At 40.4% G+C, this 19,890-nt stretch overlaps 2 protein-coding genes across 2 annotated transcripts; one reads left to right on the top strand and one right to left on the bottom strand.

The window, feature by feature from the left end:
• Window positions 1–1,391: 1,391 nt before the first annotated feature.
• Window positions 1,392–6,703, top strand: dlx6a (distal-less homeobox 6a). The gene is made up of 3 exons (XM_041184565.1): window positions 1,392–1,900; window positions 2,736–2,929; window positions 6,054–6,703. Exons 1-3 carry the CDS (start codon window positions 1,609–1,611, stop codon window positions 6,300–6,302), a joined length of 735 nt encoding a protein of 244 aa, XP_041040499.1. The 5' UTR covers window positions 1,392–1,608; the 3' UTR covers window positions 6,303–6,703.
• Window positions 6,704–16,302: 9,599 nt separating this feature from the next.
• dlx5a (distal-less homeobox 5a) lies at window positions 16,303–19,667 on the bottom strand. The gene is made up of 3 exons (XM_041184412.1): window positions 19,230–19,667; window positions 18,261–18,445; window positions 16,303–16,953 (listed from the first exon to the last, which is right to left on the bottom strand). The coding sequence occupies exons 1-3, from the start codon at window positions 19,561–19,563 to the stop codon at window positions 16,639–16,641; spliced, it is 834 nt and encodes a 277-aa protein (XP_041040346.1). The 5' UTR covers window positions 19,564–19,667; the 3' UTR covers window positions 16,303–16,638.
• Window positions 19,668–19,890: the final 223 nt, after the last annotated feature.

Below are 19,890 nucleotides of genomic sequence, written 5' to 3'. Positions count from 1 at the left end.
CTTAAATAGGTTAGGGTCACTTGCATTTGCCAGTGAAGGAATTTAGGTCTAATTGTCTTTCCAATTAAGAGTGGTACTCCAAAACCAATATTGCTTTGAGAGGTTTATTTTTCCTTTCAAATAATACTTAAATCGGCCTTACCTCTTCTGTCATGTGGAGGCGTGATCCTGCTACAGAATCCATCTGATTTATATGTCATCTGAATTTGGTTATTTAAAATATGTACTGTTGCAAATGGAGACTTCAGAGATTTCATCCATGAGCGCACCTTCCCAGAATCTTCCCTCTCGGTTTTTCGTGGGGGAAAGGGATAGTACGATCCGTGAGATGGAATTTAAAGGACGGTGTAAATAATAGTTATAAAGTTCTTTTTATAGTGAAATGAGCATTGAAACCAAATGCTGCAGTTAGACAACCACTTTGATAAGAGGATAATTGATGCGACAGTAGCGTATAATTAGAGGATAATTTATGCTATATCCACCACTTTATTCCAAATGCGGTCAAAATCATTACAAGACAATTGTGGGGAAATTCATTGCAGCAATTCGAAAATAATCACGATAAATTTTGTGTATTTCTAAGTAGGACCATAATTATCTCTACACACATCATCTAAAAATAAATACAACACACGGTTACGTATTTAATTATATTGATAATACAATGAAGTCATTCATAATTTAAGCCAACTAATTTAGTAAGGTAGATACAGATACTTTAAATTGTCATTTTGTGTATTAACTCAAATTTGCCAAATCGCCAACCACATTCTTAATTTGCATATTTTTCGAGCAGTAGAACACTTTCTGGTTCCAGGAGAACAGGACGAGTTAACTGACAGCGCTGGGGATTCCTTTACTGGAAAACATGAAACATGTTTCTTCGTCTCTTTACTCTCTCTCATGACAAGTTAATGTCTTCATCCTACTGCTGATGAAATTAACATGTTCATCTGCGGTGCCAAATATCGATTAGCTCCTTGTAATATTCCGCATGCGCATGTTACATTTATACATCTGGCTAATTATATTGTGCGGATAATGTTGAAGTTGCCTTTGCGGTTTGGCTTTATTAAGAAATAAGCTGTTTAAAAATTCAGTCCTTTGACACCAAATTTTGAATCTACGGCCTTATGCTATCCAAATAACAGTGCTGTTTGAGGGTTTTAGTTTCTTTGGATCTGTGTAAAAGGAGAGCAATTATTAGCGTTGTTGCAAAAGGTTATTTGGGCTGTGCTTAAGTTAGCCGGGTTAACCCACTGTTGACTGCATCCAGTGAATCCAGTAGTAGTGGCAGAAGGATGACGAGGCAAAGAGATGACCAATCAGGAGCTGCTGCCCTTTGGAGACAAACCATTCGACTTGTGGCACATTACAGCATCTGCATCAAGTCTGAAAGCAGAGCCTTAACTTTAGCAGAATCCACTAAAAGACTGCCTCAACTCCGTCCTTGCTCCTTCCAACTTGGAAGCCCAAAATAACCTTTTTACTTACAAAAAGGAGTTAACACGCTCGCGCTTTCTCTTCGGAAGATTTACCCTCTTCATGAAAAAGACAAGTGTATCGCCTTTAAGAGTATTTTTCCCCCCCAGTTGAAGTTTTATAATGACCATGACTACGATGGCTGACGGTTTGGAAGCCTCGGACTCTAAATCTGCTTTCATGGAGTTTGGCCAGCAATCCCAGCAGAGCTCTCCAGCCATGTCTCACGGTCACTACCCGGTGCATTGCCTGCACTCAGGAGGACACTCACACCAGCACGACAGCTCGTACCCGGCCGCCAACACTTACAACAGATCCTTGCCTTATCCCTACATGAGTCACTCTCATCACAGTCCCTACCTGCCGTCCTACCACAGCAACAACACTGCTAGCCAGACACGTTTAGACGAGACAGGTGAGTCTTCGATGAGACCCAGAGTAATCCACATTCGGCCTTTCCGTTTTCCTTCCGGATTAAAGCAACAGTGATATTCTCTAGTGGTTCAAGCAGAAGATTGTTTAAACCGTGTAAGAAATGCACGTTAAACCTTTTGTGTCATATTTTCTATTCCTTTCTCGTTTTTCTATGTTCGATTACTGATTTATTTTTGTTTCTAAATTTAATTTCATTCCTTCAACCTTTCTTTTAGTAGGTTTTCATTACTAATGTTAACTCGCCAAGTCTTATGTCTCTTTCCTTCTTTTGTCTGGGATGTTTTAATGGGGATATCTGTCAGCACGCTTGGAATAGATTTGGTAACAATTTTCGACCAAGAGAAGTAAAAGTAAACTGAAAGGTAATGACGTGATGTCAATATGTTAACGGAACTTTGGGTTCCTCACTGTTCATTTGATGCAATATAACTTATTTTCGCCAAATAACAGTATACCCCTGTCGGCCCTGGCAATTACATGGTGCCATGTAAATGCATTTGCAAGCAATTGACGTTTCATTAATTAATACATCTTGTTGTTAAATCGTATATTTCACATCGCCAGTTGTACTCAGCATGTTTTTTTTTTATTGAAATTTGCCAGGGGCTAAAGATAATGGAATTCTCCAGATTATTTTAACCAGGCCAGATTGTTCAGGAGCAGTTAATGTTCCTAAACATCCGTTAAGGAACATATCTCGTTAATAGCTCCGAGGGAGAAAAAAAAAACATATCTGCAGAGTGTTTAAATAGATTCAGGAATGTGCTGTGAATTGGGCCGTGCAAAATGTCGTGTACCGTATGCTTGTTTTCCAGAACAACAAAAGACAACAGTAATTGAAAATGGGGAGATCCGTTTTAACGGAAAAGGGAAAAAGATCCGCAAGCCTCGCACTATTTATTCAAGTCTGCAGCTGCAGGCGTTAAATCATCGTTTTCAGCAGACTCAATACTTGGCTTTGCCCGAGAGAGCTGAGCTGGCCGCTTCGCTGGGGCTCACACAAACACAGGTACAGTGCCCAGGAAAGAGTGATTTACCAGGCAGCTGTGGGGAACATCGGCTTCTGGCGTTGGCTCTTCTTGTGACCTGTTTGTTTTTCAAGTTATATTTAGTGACTATGTAAATCAAATTGCACAGAAGGACCACTTTAACGAGATTCTCCGCCGCTGCACGTAGTAGGTTACAAAGCGTGCTGCATGAAATGGCTCGGTAAATATGGCACAGAAACATAAAATGCTCAGTCCTGATCTCATTGCCCAACTTAAAATAAACTTCGGCCTTTCAATTTTAGATAATGATCGCTAACTTTAATTTTTTGGATCAAAACCGACGCACTAGAGAACATAAGATAACATAATGGTAAGTGCAGCTTTAAAAGCACCATGTGGGCCCAATCCTGCAACAAACATAACATTAAATCAAATGCAAATGCCTAGCCTCACCGATTTGTTTTTTTTTATTATGTTTTAACATGATACTTTTCCGTGACAGTGTAATTAGATATAAACTCATTTAAACGTCATCATCAAAAATGATTGGCATTTGAAGTGTTACTATAAGATTATTTGATATTTAAGTCTTCTATAAAAGCTGAGAGCTGTAATAGACTTATTGCCCAGACTTTGGTGCTCTTAGCGCAGTCTATCCAAAACCACAATAAGTCTGTTCAACACAAATTGGCCACATGCACAATCTGTTTGTAATTGAACAGCAGCTTTCACCGCATTAAAATATTACTCTTCCAAGTTTATAAAGCTCAAGTTACCCAGAGTGTGCTTGGGCGATGCTAAAGATAGCCTTGTTACAAAATCCGATGATTCTCCTCATTTGGGGGTGTCAAAGGTATATGTTTTTTTTTAAATGGTGGAACTTACCATACGTTTTGGCACGGCGTCTATTGTATTTCTCCAACGATCTGAATTCAATGGTGTTCTCTTTGAAACAGGAGTTAACTAAGTACCTCACACACTTAACCGCGCCCATTGAACATGTTGGGAATAAGGCAGTTTAATGTATGATTCCCCACTTGCTCGATAATAATCATAAGATATGCATTTAGCAAGGCATGATGGTAAAATATATGAAATGTGTTTAAACCCTGGATAAACAGCCTTGGAAAAGTTTGCTACTAATAGACTACTGAGTCAAAGATTCTGTTTATCATAATATGCATCCTTGATTCATTTTCAGCCACTGCCGGTTCTTCTTTCAAATCCCGGCACTGATGTGGTACAGAACGATGGGAGGTCTGCAGCGAATAGAGTTGTGCGTTTGTTAAGGATTTAACTGACTCTTGTCTAGTCACGGTAGCTTTTCGTCGCTCGCCGCAACTGCTATAAGCAAAGTTTTATCCAGATCAATTACAAAATTATTTTTCATTGGAGCCAGTTAGAATATTAATATTTCTCATGATTCAAATATGTGTCAGCAAGCAGTTTTCATCTCGTTTTAAGAGTGTTTCCTTAAAAGTATCTGTGTAAATGGAATGGCTAATAATTCAAAAATCAAGTCAAAGTAACAAAAAGGATTATTTATTGATGGACAAGAGCATTGCAGTATTATCACGATACAAGTACATTCGCCAACTTGACTGATTTGGTTTCAAACTTACAAAAACAATCTTTTTTTAAGAATGTCAGTCTTCCTGGGATATTTCAGGTATTATTTTACAAAGCAGAATGGAAATACAACAATGATGACTGTGTCGCATTTGTTTTACTGTCGTTTATTGCGGCTGTCAGTTTCTTTCTTTCAATACATTTACCGTTCCCACTATTATAAACTGCCTAAGATGTAGCACATTTGAAAACAATTGAATTTAATAGATGATTAGACCCATTCTATATTTGTGCATAGAGTTTATCAGTCAAGTTCATAACACACCGTTGATTACTCGTGTCTATTTTGAACGACCTGTCAAACACTGTTGCTATTTTACAACTAGTAATCCTCGATATTTTTTTTGGGTAGGGTGGGGGGTGGGGGCGGTAGTTGGGGTTGGGGTGGTGTAGGAAGGGATGAGACAAGAAAATCATTTATGATTTGATGGATCATGGAGGGAAATGAAGGCATGCATGTGATCAATAAAATAAACAAAATGCATTCCTGTAAAGCAATCGTAATTGCAAAATAAGAAATGTGTAACTCACTTGAGAGGCAGTAGGTATATAATCATTAAAAACTTATCACACAATGTACAAATATTATAAAATTATTGACTTTCTGTCTGAATTGTAAGGATAATTAACATTTGAAGGCTATTAACTCTACTATGAAAATCTGCAACACGATTTTTTAAATATAAAAGTGTTAATTAAAATTTTGCTGCATTTCTGCATGTGGAAATCAGGCGACTTTTAAATTGGAAATTTATGCACCGAGCGTTTGGTCTGAGGCATTTTAATAATTCCAGTCCTTGTGTTAAATCTGAACTTCATTTAAATCTCGGGCAGTTTGAACCTTATCGTTTTACTAGTCAATCCGGAAGTGTTACTTTTACAATAAGTTTAATTTAATTATTGTAACACGTTCCAACAAGTTAATAAGGTTAAATCTTTTGAAGATGGTGTGACATCTGATTATAAGAATATTATTTTCTAACTATAAAAGAAATTAGAGGGACGATATGGAAATGTCTCCACACATCGTGGAAACGTCAGGAATTATTAAAATGATTATATTTTAGTGTCTCCTTTTATCCCGAGCATTATTTTAATGCAGTCGAAAGAGGAAACTATTGCCAGAAACTGTGAAATTTATAGCGTTATTACCTCATAATGACTTCACAGACCAGGGTAGAATTTCCTAGTCAGTGTAAAGGATAAAAAAAGTCTATATGTTATAAAGGGATTTTTAGTAAAGCAATGTTCTGGCCGCATTGGTATATATTTTTTAAAAACTGAAACAAATTGAAGAATGTATGCAAAATTATTTGCTAGAACACAGTTATCTTGCTTTCGCGTTGATATTTAGCTTGTTCAGTCTTTCTGATGATACCGTTTCTGATTATAATCCTATACCACGTTGCAATCATTTCAATTTTAGCGAAGGTGAATATTTTAGTTAACTCAAATCAAAGATATTGACCGCCGTTTAAAGCCCATGTCTTTCCTTTTTTAAAAATGTTATTGTAGGTGAAGATCTGGTTCCAGAACAAACGCTCAAAATTTAAGAAACTGATGAAACAGGGCGGCAATCCTCTTGAGAATGATTCTGTGCCAGGATCGGCTGCTCTTTCCCCTCGCTCTCCAGCCATGCCACCAGTGTGGGACATCTCAGCTTCGGCCAAAAGCGTTAACATGACCCCGAACAATTATATGGCTGGTTATTCCCCCTGGTACTCCACGACTCACCAGGACACCGTGCAAAGACAGATGATGTGACAGTCCGAGGCCAGTAAGTCTCAATGGACAGAACACAATGGGCTTAGAGGGCGCATGTCGTTAGGCAATGCCCAGATGCCCATGGTACCATTTTGAATGGGAGATCTAGCAGCAGACTGGCAGTGGGCGGAAAAGGAGGAATGGTCGGTGGCTGTAGACATTACAAGAGAACTGCCACTGCCTCCATAGATTCTACGATATCCAATGACCACAAATACGAATGCAATTTGGAAGATTTTATGCTGATTTTAAAACAGCATGGGTTGGTGATGCTAAGACGCACTGGAAACTTATAAAATGACAACTTGTATGTATATATTGTTTAATTTTTAGTTGTACATAGATTATATGTTTTATGTCTCTTTCATACTGAGTAATAAATCATAAAATCATAAATCACACGTGTCTTGTAGTCACCGTTGTTTCAAACACATTAAAATAATTTCACTTCAACGATTTACTACTGCTTGCTAACCTCTGGTCCCGCTCCGTAAAGATCGTATATTTTTTCGAAAGGATGTGTTTCTGGGGGAGTCGGTGGGAATTTCAGAAATCCGTCTGTCACTCTGCTATGTTAATATCCAAAATGCAGCTTTGCCGGAATGGCCAACATTCCGAGAACAAATTTTAAAGACGTGCTTGGCATTATGTCGCAATGGCCTTACATTAAAATAACCCAATCTAAGACAAGACCACTGAAATTGCCATAAAATATTTTACAATTGATAAAACATTGATTAAACACAAACTGCTATATAATGTTATGAAGTTCCGCAAAGAAATCTGCAGATTTTCTATGTTCAAGATATAATTCATAAATGAATGGTATAAATGAGCTAGAAACAAGCAAACGATAAAAATGCGACACACAATCCAAAGTTGTATCACCACGGACCTGTACACATCTAATTGAGAGCCACTGAAGCTGGGCCATTGATCACAATTGACAAAAAAAGACATGCACAAGATTCCAAAATGACAATAACTCGCAGTATGTACAAAACCATCATTACTTACCAACATAAAGTTGTTTGAACAAGCAAGGAAGTAAATTACAGAGCTCTATTATCAGCCACGGTTCTGATCTCATTTAATGGACTCGCCACTCCACTGGCAATATTGACTGCTTTTCTCGAACTGTGAAAATCTAATGTACAATCCAACACGATCAATACTAAACAAAAACCTCCAGCTGCAGTCCCATCCAATTTAAAGCTGATATTTGGTACAATTTACGGTATTATTCACGAGAAAGGCTTAGACAATCATAAAAGCGACTATAATTAGGGTAATTTTTATTGTAGCCCGCTGATTACAGCGTTTTTACAGTCAAAGGTAATTACATGTAATTTTCTTCCACTTTTAATACTAAAGAGCTATCTTTATTTAAATTCAGGAAGAAGAGTGAAACAAAAGAGAAAGAATAGAACGTTGTGTTATTCATAAACCAATTAAAGGGGCTTCTTAAATCCGATCCAGTAAAAGTGCCAAGCTTAGCAAAACGAATCCCGCATCTGCAAAGAAGAAAATAACTTCAAACTGTGATTTTCATGAAGCAGTGTGTAATTCCTGGAAAAAAATGCACAAATGTGCACCGCCCTTGTATATTTTAAGCAAAGCACCCCATGCCTGATTTTTAAAATGACTTTAATTCATACTTTAATTGCATAACTAAAGCTAATTTCAAACGATAAATTGAAATTTGTGGAATAAATGAAAAAGATGTCGATTAATCGAAGTGATTAAGAACATTCAAAAGTAAACAAATTAATGCGGAGCTCTGGTGGAACAATTTCTCTGTAAAACCGATTTAAGGCAGTTGTGAGCGCACTTGGTATTAAAATCACGATTTTAAATCTCAATCATTTTCTGTTTATAACGCACCCAAATCTCAATATTTATTGCATTGAGCCTAATTTGGTATTGCTTGTAAAGATTAAGCACGGCAATTTTGCATGTTAACACATATTGAGGGAAAGATTCCCACCTGTGTATTTACAGGACAAGCAGAGTTAAACCATTCAACATCACAACGAAGGCTTCCACCGGCAAATACAATTGGATTCTTCACAGTATTTTTTTTGAAAGAATTGTTAATGTGTCGAATAAAAAGCTCAGCCATTTTCTTATAAATGCTGTTTATCTGTCGCTAAAAAGAGGGTTCTATAGTATGTTTTTTTCACGAGATGGAACGTCACATACCTAAGTCAGTGGCTCTGACCAAATATTTTCATTTGAGCTAATATTTAAATAAAGCGTTAAGAAAGTTGCCTTGAGAGATGGTGCAGGAATTAGATCGATCCTCTTAAGATGATAGGCGGTCTTTTCCGCCTTCATAACAGTAAGTGGGAATCAAATGAAAACCACTGAACCAACTAACCTTACAACATGAACATGAATGCAGCATGGATTATATCCCAGCCAATTTATCTCTGTATATCTAGAGACCCGTCCTTATATCGTCTATATATTTGTGCTCAATGTGTCGGTACAAAACAAGACTGCTGGAGTATTTAAGTGATAAAGCAAATGCCCGACGAAATGTACTCTTTATGGATACAATAGTGCATCGCACTGTAATTGTTTGTTTTCCCTGTGGAAATCATAATCACTTGTCTGGTAATTAAGACGCACAGCAGAATGTAAGTAAAGCGGCTCGGTTTCCTCTTCATAAGTGGGATTTTAAATCACACGTTTCAAGCATTACATGAATTCTGTACTTTAATATAACACATTGTAAGATCATGCCCCTCTTGATGGCATGTGTTATGGCAGTATCGGTGCCATGTTCAGTGTATGGTTTACGAGAAGCCACATGGGATATTATACACTTCTTGCAGCAGATGTTTCAGCCCCTCTAGCTCAGCGAGGAAAGCAATATGTATCCTTTATCTGTTTGTTTCAGCTCTTGGTTTCCATGGAGAATTGAAAGACAGCACGCAGAACAAATTTTATTCTTTGTGTTAAGTGTGCTATCGGGGAGAATAATTTCTTCCCAACACATAACATTATACAAAATATTTCTTGCCCCTCGTGTCTCGGAAATGCCTTTTCGGGGCAGAATGAAGACACAGGCACTGTGAATCAGTGCTTTCATTGTTAGTAAAAACTCAGACAAATTGTGAATTCAGTTTAATTGCAAAATATGGAGTAGTTTTCCTTGCGCGTTACCGAGGCTCCCTCGCCCTCCGGCTGAGGCTTTGGGGACTGGGGGCTGGCGGGGGGTGGGGAACGGGGTGATGGGGGTGGGGGGTGGGGGTGCTGCCTGTTGTGCCGAGATTTGAAGGATTACGGAGTCAGCCTATCCCTCATGTTTTTACATCCCACTTCCATCTTGTGTGCTCTTATATAAAAAAATGCCTGGTTTCGAGTTATTTCGCCAATATTTCTTTCGGAACCGAAGCTGCACTTCCGCCTGACCCTCGAACCGCCCACTGATGTGGAAAAAACAAGCGAAGCCAAGTGTACAACTGCGTCTGACGTCGTCCATGTGGGTCTAGGCAGAGATCATAATTTAAATCCTTTCAGAGCTAAATATTAAACATATTTACACACACACACACACACAATTGCATTAAAATATCTTACACCGTCCACTGATAGCGAGCATACCCAGTGCAGTTTATGCCAGGCTGGCCCACGAGGTGATTAAACATGTCCAGACCGGGAGGCCGTGAGTTCAAGTGCAAAGGTTGGCTTAACCTTTAGTAGCTCTGTCTTCTTGAAAATAAGATGCCATTATAATTATTAACATATTTTTTATTCTACCATGACTTGTAGTTGGTCTGTTACTATAAGTAGGGCAACAAAGTAACGACCCCAAACAGCATCAAATGTTACCAACCTTTGGAAAAACTTAGAAACAAATAACGCTGGAAATGCGATCATCTTGGACGCTGTTTATAACAGTTTATTTGGTCATAAGAAAAATATTCCAAAATATAAAACGGATCCCTTATATACAATGTTATTTTAATATATATCGCGGTTTACAAAATCACCAGCCGGAATTGCACGGAATACTCCCTTGAAATATGTGAATTACTGCAACTGAGCTACTATGCCATGTTATCGGGATATCTCAGAATTGAGTTATCAATGCCTTGTTCTTGAATATATTGATTGTAAAATGATAAAATTGTCTGTCTATTTCACTATATAGACAGACAGACAGATAGACAGATGGATAGATGGGTGGATGGATGGATGATGGATGGACGGAGGACTCATTCTCATAAGTTTGGACCTCTGAAACACCACGATTCTATTCCCAAGGTTGTCTGCAAATTGTTCAGTAAAGCGCCACAGGCAAAACAGAACATAACCGGATAGGATTTCCAGAAAACATTCTGTACTGAACTTCTTTTCAGAATTATCCTACCCCACCCCGCCCATCAAAGCGACCAGTGACAGTGTGATGGTGCTAAGGAAAGATGTATCCAAGAGTGATCACCATCAAGCCGACCCGAATCATTCGAGATTTTGCAAAACATTTTCGCTTGTATTCATGCATAACCTCTCGCCCTTCCATAGACGATGTGCCTTAACATGTCTTTGTATAGAAAAATTGTTTATGTGTGCATATATTTTATATAAAATTGTATATATATATATATGTATGTATATATACAAAGCAAGTTTCAAACATACCTTACATGTCCTTTCCAAGTACACACCTTCCGATAGAAAACACTGCCAGCGGTGACTTAGTCAAATCGTTTTACTGTATAACCGGGCAGAAGCGTGAGCTCCTCCGGTTGAGTGAGCATATCCAGGTGTGAAATTGTTTGCACACTCGCCACCTCTTATATTGCCAGTAAAATTAGCTGTTATTACTGTCAGTGTTTGGTGACGGCTCGGTTGATAAAACTGCTGTAATCAAGAACCGGCGCATCTTCCCAAATTATGGCAATTGTAAATGTCCAGATTATAATAATAGCATCTTAATCCAGACTGGGGGATAATTACTGCGAGTTATTACATCGCTGCAACTGTCCAGTTAGGCTAATTTCGCCATTATTTGTGCAGAACAGATGGCTGCTGAGTGGAAAACTCACAATGTTTAATTCTGAAGGTTCTCAGCGGGTGAAATTGCAACAGAAAAGCAGAAAGAAACAAATGTGAATCAAAAGGACGAATGGAAACCACAGAGCTCAAGAGAAAAGCGAGTGAGTTAACGGTATGAAATAGTGCCAGTAAGTGGGTAGTTATTCTAATCATAGCGTCTCTTCTTACAATTATATTTGTTCAAATTAATGATGGGAAGAAAACGCATCGTTTTGTTGCTGTATTTCATATACCTGACAATATATATTTACGATCTGCGGTTAAGCTTGTAATATAGATATTTAAATCCCGGGTTTTTGGACATATTAGTAAAGGTTACAAACTAAACTTTGTGCAATTTATAATTCAAAACGATACATTGAGGAAGTGGTTTGTTCTGTACTCTTTCGGCGCGACAGATTGGCTGATTTCTCAAGTCCTCGGCCTTCTGGATCAGCTCTGAAAGGCTGAAGTTTGAATGCGGCGTCTTTCACGTGCCTTGTGGAAAGATGGGGCGCCGTTTGTCAAAATATAAGCATCAATTCCTCTCAGCATTCAGCCCAATCCTAATGTATTGGGAACAGTAGAGTATATTATTACTTTAGAACTGGCCTGGAGTCAGAATGTTTCCGAAGTTGGAGATCTACTACTAGCTTTATCCTCAGTCACTGGCCTCCCCACACCACAGGCTTCTTATTTGCAAATACGACGATACTGTTTCTGTCGAATGCTAAGAGAAAACGCCAACATCTATGATAAATGCTTCAGTGTTTTCAACCCCAATTATGAAAGCTGAAGGTATAATTTTGTCTCACTCCCGGAAACATTTCAGTGGCCTAGTTAAATCATATATTTAAATATGTATTCAAAAACAAGCAATATTTCAATACAAAACATTATTTTGTCACCAGAAACTTAAATATTCATGAGCATGAAGTATTGAGAGGGAAATCGAACGAACCGATAATAATAATAGAAAGAAGCTAAAGGAATAAAGAAAATTCAAGCAAAAAAAAATGAAATCCAAACATGACCAGCATTTTTTCTTCCGTAGACCATCTGTTCACCTTGTTTTAACAAAGTAAAACAGCCACTTCTCCACATTCAGCCCTTTGCACTGTTACTCGCTATTACGAACCACATGAATCTACACCCGATTATCATTTTATTAGCTGCAGATATTAATAACCACGTTAACGGTTAAGTCAGAAAGCACTTTGACTATACATTTTTAAAGAGAAGCTTGATTTTAAAAAAGCACTCCTGCGGATAAGGCGCTATCGCTTATGCCACCAACAAGTGATTTGCTGGGCTCCAGACATTTCAGTTTGCAATACACTTTAGACAGCTATTCTGTCTATTCCATGGAGCGTGTTTAAAAAGTCACATTCGCCATGTGCCCACCTACCCCCGCCCCCCACCCCCCCAGCCCCCCGTACTCTCCACCACCCAAACAATTGAGATGCTAAACTTGACATAGAGCGGATTGTGATTGCATTATGCATAGCGAAAATAATTAGACGGAACTGTGTTTCCTACTGTAAGATGTGCAAAATACTGTAATTCTTCAACATTTAAATCTTACAGTCACATCGAGCTGGCTTCAAGCGCTGCCGTTGCCTGTTGTATCAAGTTACAGCTAACCAGGCTTGTCGTTAGACATGCAGCTTAACAATTAAAAAGGGTTCTGATGTGACAGCTTTTAATGCTTCGATTGCTAGACGGATAGAATAACGTCAACACATTGTATTTTACTCATTTTCCCCCGGCAACACTATAGCAGAAAACATGAGCTAATTCGATTCCAAATCCCAGTAATTTCGGAAGGACACAAAAGCCAGGTTAAATAACCTCGGACTAAAGACTCCACAGACTGCACTCTTGTCTCTACATCATTTCATTCCACTATGCTAGCCCGGATACTTTACCATTTTAGATGCGCATTTCAATTGGATTTTAAATCCTGTACTTTTTTTTAAATCAGGGGAATTTATGAAAAATGAAAGCTGGATGCAACTTCCCAAATTTTCCCCATCCCAATTAAAAATAACACAAATAGTCTCAGATAAATTCATAGTGGAAAAGATTAACATTAATCTGATGCATTTATCTAAAACTGAAATACATGATTACATCCAAAACGTGCATAAATGTAAAACTTATTTGCATATTGCACGATTTCAAGCGGATTTCATGTACAAGTTCTTGAGAAGTTGTAACCAGCATGGCTTTGCTTACATGTTCTTGTGGGCGTCTTTCTCGCGTGTACAGGTGCGGACTGTGCACATGCATGTGTACATCTGTGTTCGTGTGTCTATATACAAATGAACTTTTTATACACTTACATGCATATGCGTTCGCAAAAAACCCATGCCGCTTTGTATCTGCGCCTATATAAATATTTGTCAGTGTGTATATATGTAAGTGCGTGTCACTTTTGGACGCGGGAATGTAGTTACATTGATTATTTTTCCATGTTCTTGTCTGCAGAATGTGTGTTCAATGAGGTTGGCCGTGGCCGGGAATAGCGCAGCCTTGGAGCCGGTCTGCACCCACAGGAATCCGGTTCTCTGTGATCTCAACTGCCGCCCTCTCGGCTCCTCTCTGCCTTTCAAAGCTGCTAATTGTGGGTAGCGCGAAGAGGAAGAAAAGTCTGCAGGAAGTCTGTGAGCCAGACTCCAAGAGAGGGCCCAACCACCAGAAACACGGACACAACCCAGCTTCCAAGCACATGCAGCAGCGAAGAGCCCATCCCAGGTCCTACCTAAAATATTCAAATGCCCGAAGGCACGGAGGCCGGCTTTTCAAACCTTTCCTCTACCGCACTCACACCAACTGGATTTACACCCCCCCGCCCCCCCCCCGTTCATTACTCGGATATCGCAAACCTCGACTAACTTAATTAGAAAATATATGTCTGCAGACAGATTCAGTCAGATCCCCGCCCAGTTTAACGACTGTGCCTACTTTCCATTACTGCAATGAAAGTACATCCTGTAAAGATAAAGTCAGTTAGATCCAATGCCACGTTCTGTGTGTATTTCACTGCCCGCGCACTTTGATGCTTACGCTAGGTTTAACGATGGAATTCAAATACATATATTTATATCTATCAAGCAATAAATATTGATCCCGTTCCAGAAACCTATATCTGCCTCTTTGGTCCGACCAGGGTTGTTGGTACTGTTATGCTGTACATCCGTATGAACACATTTAAAGCCGATTCACTCGATGTTCGATTAAGGATGCGCCATTTTCTAACCACAAGAACATGCATTGACAATCGCGCAATATCGCAAATGTCCTGAGATGTCCTCCGCCCGGGGCCGATTAGCAAAGGAGAATGAACACCCTCATACGGCATTGGCATCGTTACTGATATATCGGTTCGCCTTATTAACAGGAAGGGGCCACCGCTTTCCGTGCGCAAGAACTATGTGCGCTCTCACTATTTGACTCTGCTCCACTGTTAACCGTAAGACTCATGTAGGTCTGTTAAGCCAGAGGCGATGAACGTTAGAATGGCAACTTCCACTACATCTACTTGCTCACTCCTCACTGTGCTGTGTTGTTACAACGATTCAATAATCTGCCCCTGGGTCGTTATATAAACTAGAATTCAACATAACATGCTTCACAATTAGCCCCAATATTCGGACCGTTTAACAACAGAAGCTTTCGGCTATATAAACTATGAATAAAACGTGCTTTTCACAAACTTCAAATTCAATTTTAATAAAATTGGTTTTTAAGAACCCGGCATTTTAAATGGAAGCTTGACCATTTCAATACGTTTTAATGTATTTCTAATAATCAAGCAGACAAAACAGACAGTTATTTACAGGAGCATTCATTATATACCTAACCTTGTAGAAGTTTGGATCCATTTTCAACAATAAAGTGATCTCAAAGATCCTTGTTATTCATTTCTGCCAACATGTGGTATGTTAAAGTACACTGGTGTGAACAATTAAACGCACTGTTGCAATTAAGGCCGTGCATTGTTGGTGATTACAGGAGGATGAGGAAATAGTAACAGCTCAATCTTTTCTGTTTAGAACGGTCCATTCTTAAAAAGAATGCAATTGAAATATTTATCCAATTTTGGCGGATCAGAAAGCGGTTTAGAAAATGATTGCAATGCCTTATTCGTTATTTCTCTTTAGAGCGCAATGCATCTCCAGAACATCCGTCTGCATCTCTTACTAAAGCGAAAAAAATATTTTCATAAGTGCACCCTCATCTCGAAAAAAATCTTAAATTTATGCACATAAAGCTGTATTCAATTGGCGATGTAGCATAAGGCTGACACGTTTTAATTTTAAATTCTTATTCTATTAGCACGCTTATGTGTTCCTGTAGGTAGCAGTTGTCCTATCCACATTTTTCTATAAATCCCAATATACCTGCAGGAGAGTTGGGTACGAAGCACAAGTGTTAGTTAAATCAGGACTGGATTTGATAATTATTTTGTACTTTTTAGGCTGGGTAAAATAAGTGTCTTTAAGAATTAAGTCTCTTTTCAAAATATCAACTAAAACTACATCCAGTGAAGCGTGTCAACTGCTTTCATTCCCACCTGTAAATATAGGGAACAAGGACATAAAAAGCCTTCAGAATCTAATTGGCCAATTTGAATATCTTGGCTCTGCATGCTCCAATTTATATGGCCTGCGCTTTACTCAATATTTGTGTGAGTCTTTTGTTAATACATATTATAAGGGTTGAGTGTTACATCCATAAAAGTAAAAGGCACCTTTTATTTTTCCAAAAAAAATGCTGCTAATACAAAACAAAGAAAAGCCAACTGCTGGTTTCCAGTAAGTTCCATTGCTTGAGTTGCCATAGCAATGGTGACTGAACACTGAGTGTTATAGTTAAGAATATTACAGAGTTCAGATTGCAGTCCAACATGTAGACCGCACAAAATATAACAAATACAATGCCGACAATATTTTCCGAAGTGTCAATAACTTTATTTAAACAGAATATACAGTTCAATTCAACTATCTACACGTATGTACAGTGATATATGTTATTGAAAAGTCCCGTAAGATTGGCGGTTTTAGCCTATAAGGGGAAGGCACCTTTGACAGTGTCCATGTTCGCCCTGAAGTCCGTTGGAAAAATAACCCATTTTCCTCTTTGAAATGTGGAAAGTTACATGCACCGAATGTACAGAGTCTGACAATTTGGCTTCTCTTGATTCCGTCGGAACAAAGCGTGCATTTAATTGCATATCTCCACTGCTTATCGGTCCTAATCAATCCACTATGGAATGTATTTCAGATTAATAAATAGTCCCGGATCCCAGAGCTAGTGGATGATGTAGTGAGTTTGTAGATTGCAGGTGGGAATTAATGGAACTGGGATTGGAATACCAGGAAGTGGCGTTCTCCAGGTAGCCTGCGGTGGATGGGTTGTGGCTGGGGGTTTGATGAGGGTGGACAACCCTTGAGGAGCTGTGATTGTCCCAGACGACAGGGGACTGAGGAGAATTGCAGGCCATGGGGTCACTGGAACTGGGGCTGTGCTCTGGAGGGATCTCGCCATTCTTTATGATTTTCTTAATCTTCGATCTGCGGTTCTGGAACCATATTTTAACCTGCCAAAACAAATGGTAATCATTCATTTCTAAAATAATGACCTGACAACATTAACTAAAACAAAACAAAGGCGTTGGACTATAACCGAGCGAGTTACTATGTAGCCCGAGACGGACTCTGCTGCGTCGAATTGTACATAACCCAGCAGCTCCTGTATTTTTACTAAGTCGATTCGCGTTGTTGTAAAATACCCTATTCGGGATTTTCAAAGCAAAGCAATAAATCAATGTGTGTTTCTCAGTGTTCTGACAATCATCTCCATTTCTCTCTCCCCCTCCCCCACAATTTCAGTCACTCGCATGTTTCGCGTGGAATTTACATGTTAAAACTGCCCGGTCTATTCTCAACGACAAGTCACTAGAATTGAGGCTGCTTTGTTTCAGGTCCGAATAACTAATGAGGTCTGTGCACTCCTACTGAATCCATAGCAGCATTTTTAAATTTTAAACAGTGATAAGTTAAATAAATAGGCGACAGGCACGGACTATTAGCAGAAAGTAGGGACTGTGAAGTTCCCCAGTAAAATATGCTGCAGCTTCCCCACGTTTGCACACCCGAAGCTCCAAAAAGTCTCAAAAACTACCCCAAAGGGCGATGCGCTATGTTTAAGAGAGACGTGTTCCGTCACGAAACCTTCTAAATATTGAACCTGGGTTCGCCAGGAATTATTTTTGAAATGAAATCCTACGCTTAAAATTTGATATGAATATCAAAGCACGCTCGCCTACCGCTGAAATTACCAATCAAATGAATGGAACATAAATTTCTATTTAATATAATTTTTTTTAAAAATCCCAACTTCAGCCTAACTGCAAGTGCGGGACGAAATTGCCAAGCCCAAATGGCATGGACAGAGATGGAGGAGGGACGGATGGTATAGTTAACTAAGGCAAGGTCTCGAATCAGAACAAAGTGGAGCGGCGTGAATTATACACAGTATTAATATGTATATATTATATATATATGTAAATTTGTGTTTATGTGTCTGTGGTATTAAGTGAGACGCGGGCAGCGAAGCAATGCCAGATCTACGGCAATAGCAAATGGATTTGTTTTGCGAACGGGTTGGGTTTCGGGCTGGGCAGATCCGTTCAGACATGTTTTTCAGAGTATTCCAGCCGATACCGCACACTTGCTGTGAAATGACACAACCGGCCGCGGGAACCAGCTCGGATTAGCGGCTTTCTGTGGCGTTCCATCCTGGGTGTGTTCCTGACTCGGCGCGGTTCTCCATGGAGCTGATTCCACATTCCTGAAGCCTCAGTCAAGCCCTTGGGCTGTTTGATAGCGGGCTGGCTGCCCTTACCTGGGTCTGAGTGAGTCCCAGTGATGCTGCCAGCTCGGCTCTCTCCGGCAGTGCCAGGTACTGGGTTTTTTGGAAGCGCCTCTGTAAAGCTGCGAGCTGGAAACTGGAGTAGATAGTCCGCGGCTTGCGAACCTTTTTCGGTTTGCCGTTTATCATCCGGACTTCGGGCTCGGCCAGCTCTTTCTCTGAAATCGAAAAAGCCAGACTTTAGTTTTCAAAATCCGATCGAAAGGCGCTGACCGGTCACAATCAGCGCTAACTGTCGGGGCGCCGGGGAAAGGGAGCGGGATTTTACAGTGGGGCTGGGATCCCGCTGGGTGAAGCCGGTTCTCCATCTGACCGTCAGTTCCCGGCGCTGAAACTTCAAGCGGGAGATCTCGCCCCGTCTCTCTCTTTCTCTCTCTCTCTCCCAATTCAGGAGTCGGTAATCAGTCTTCCTGCCAGCGCACTCTCAAATTGTAATCACATTTCCATCCATATTTTATTACATGTCAGCCGATGCACGACACGGGAGGAGAAAGCAAATCCCGCCGTTTGCTGGAAGGAGCGACCGTTTCACTCGAGTGAACAGGTTATGGGGGAGACAGGGACGGGGGCTGGGAGTGGGGAAAGGGCGATTCATTCACAATTGTTCAATAAATGGTTCAAAATCCACCACCCCCCCCCACCACCCCTCTACCCCCCCCCCCCCCCCACCACCCCCTTCTTCCCAACGCCACGAATTTCGACAGGGCCTGTGCTTGAATGTCTTACTCCTAACATTTATACAAAACATTTTACAGGATTTAAAAACAACAATCCTACTGGAATTTTGGCCCCGCCGAGCTGGCAAAGCCCCTCAAAAAGGCAACCGACACTTGAATGAAGGTGGGAGGGGGAGGGGGAAAGGGACATTTTTGTAGCTGCCCCGGCATACACTCGGGTGCAAGAGGGTTTTGCTGGGCAAGTAGTTGGAAAATGGCTCCTTACCTGGCTGGGTACATGTTGGTTGAGCTCTACTGTACGACCCGTATTGGTGGTAATGGCCGGGGTAACTGTATTCGTGGTAAGCTTTGGCGGGGTAGTTGGCGGCGGACCCGTTGACTCCGTGGTACTGGTACTGGTAGGGGTTCAGAACTTTGCCGTAAGACGAAGGTGAGCAGTAGCCGTGGTGGGGGCCGCCCGAGCTGTAGTAACCCGTGTCGGTGGCCGTGGACTCGGGGAGAGTCGGCGATTCCTGCGACGGGTGGTGCATGCCGTGCTGGAAAGTGCCCTGCAAATCTGTCCGGATGTTGGGAACCTTGCGATCGAATACTCCTGTCATGGCCCGGGCAGCTGGAGGATGTGATGGCGGTCGGTCGATGCGTGCGAGCGTGTGTGTGTGTGTGTTGGAGGAACCTATGTCGACATGGCTGTGTGTGCTGGAGGGAGCCGGGCAGACTGTGGCTGGGGTGCAGCAAACTCTTGGTTAAGTCTCTAATTGCGCGATTACGCACTGGGTGGATCTGTTCCATTGGATAGAGCAGCCAGCCATCAGTAACACCCTAACTCGCTCAACTCGTTTAACACGATGCCTAAACAAAGTGTTTAAACACAAAACAAGAAATGGCTCAAACATAAAAGCACGGCGGCATGGTACCTGTGCAACGAT

The sequence above is a fragment of the Carcharodon carcharias genome, chromosome 3 (genome assembly GCF_017639515.1).
Source record: "Carcharodon carcharias isolate sCarCar2 chromosome 3, sCarCar2.pri, whole genome shotgun sequence".
Lineage (NCBI taxonomy): Eukaryota > Metazoa > Chordata > Chondrichthyes > Lamniformes > Lamnidae > Carcharodon > Carcharodon carcharias.
This window is presented reverse-complemented; position numbering and strand designations above follow the sequence as displayed.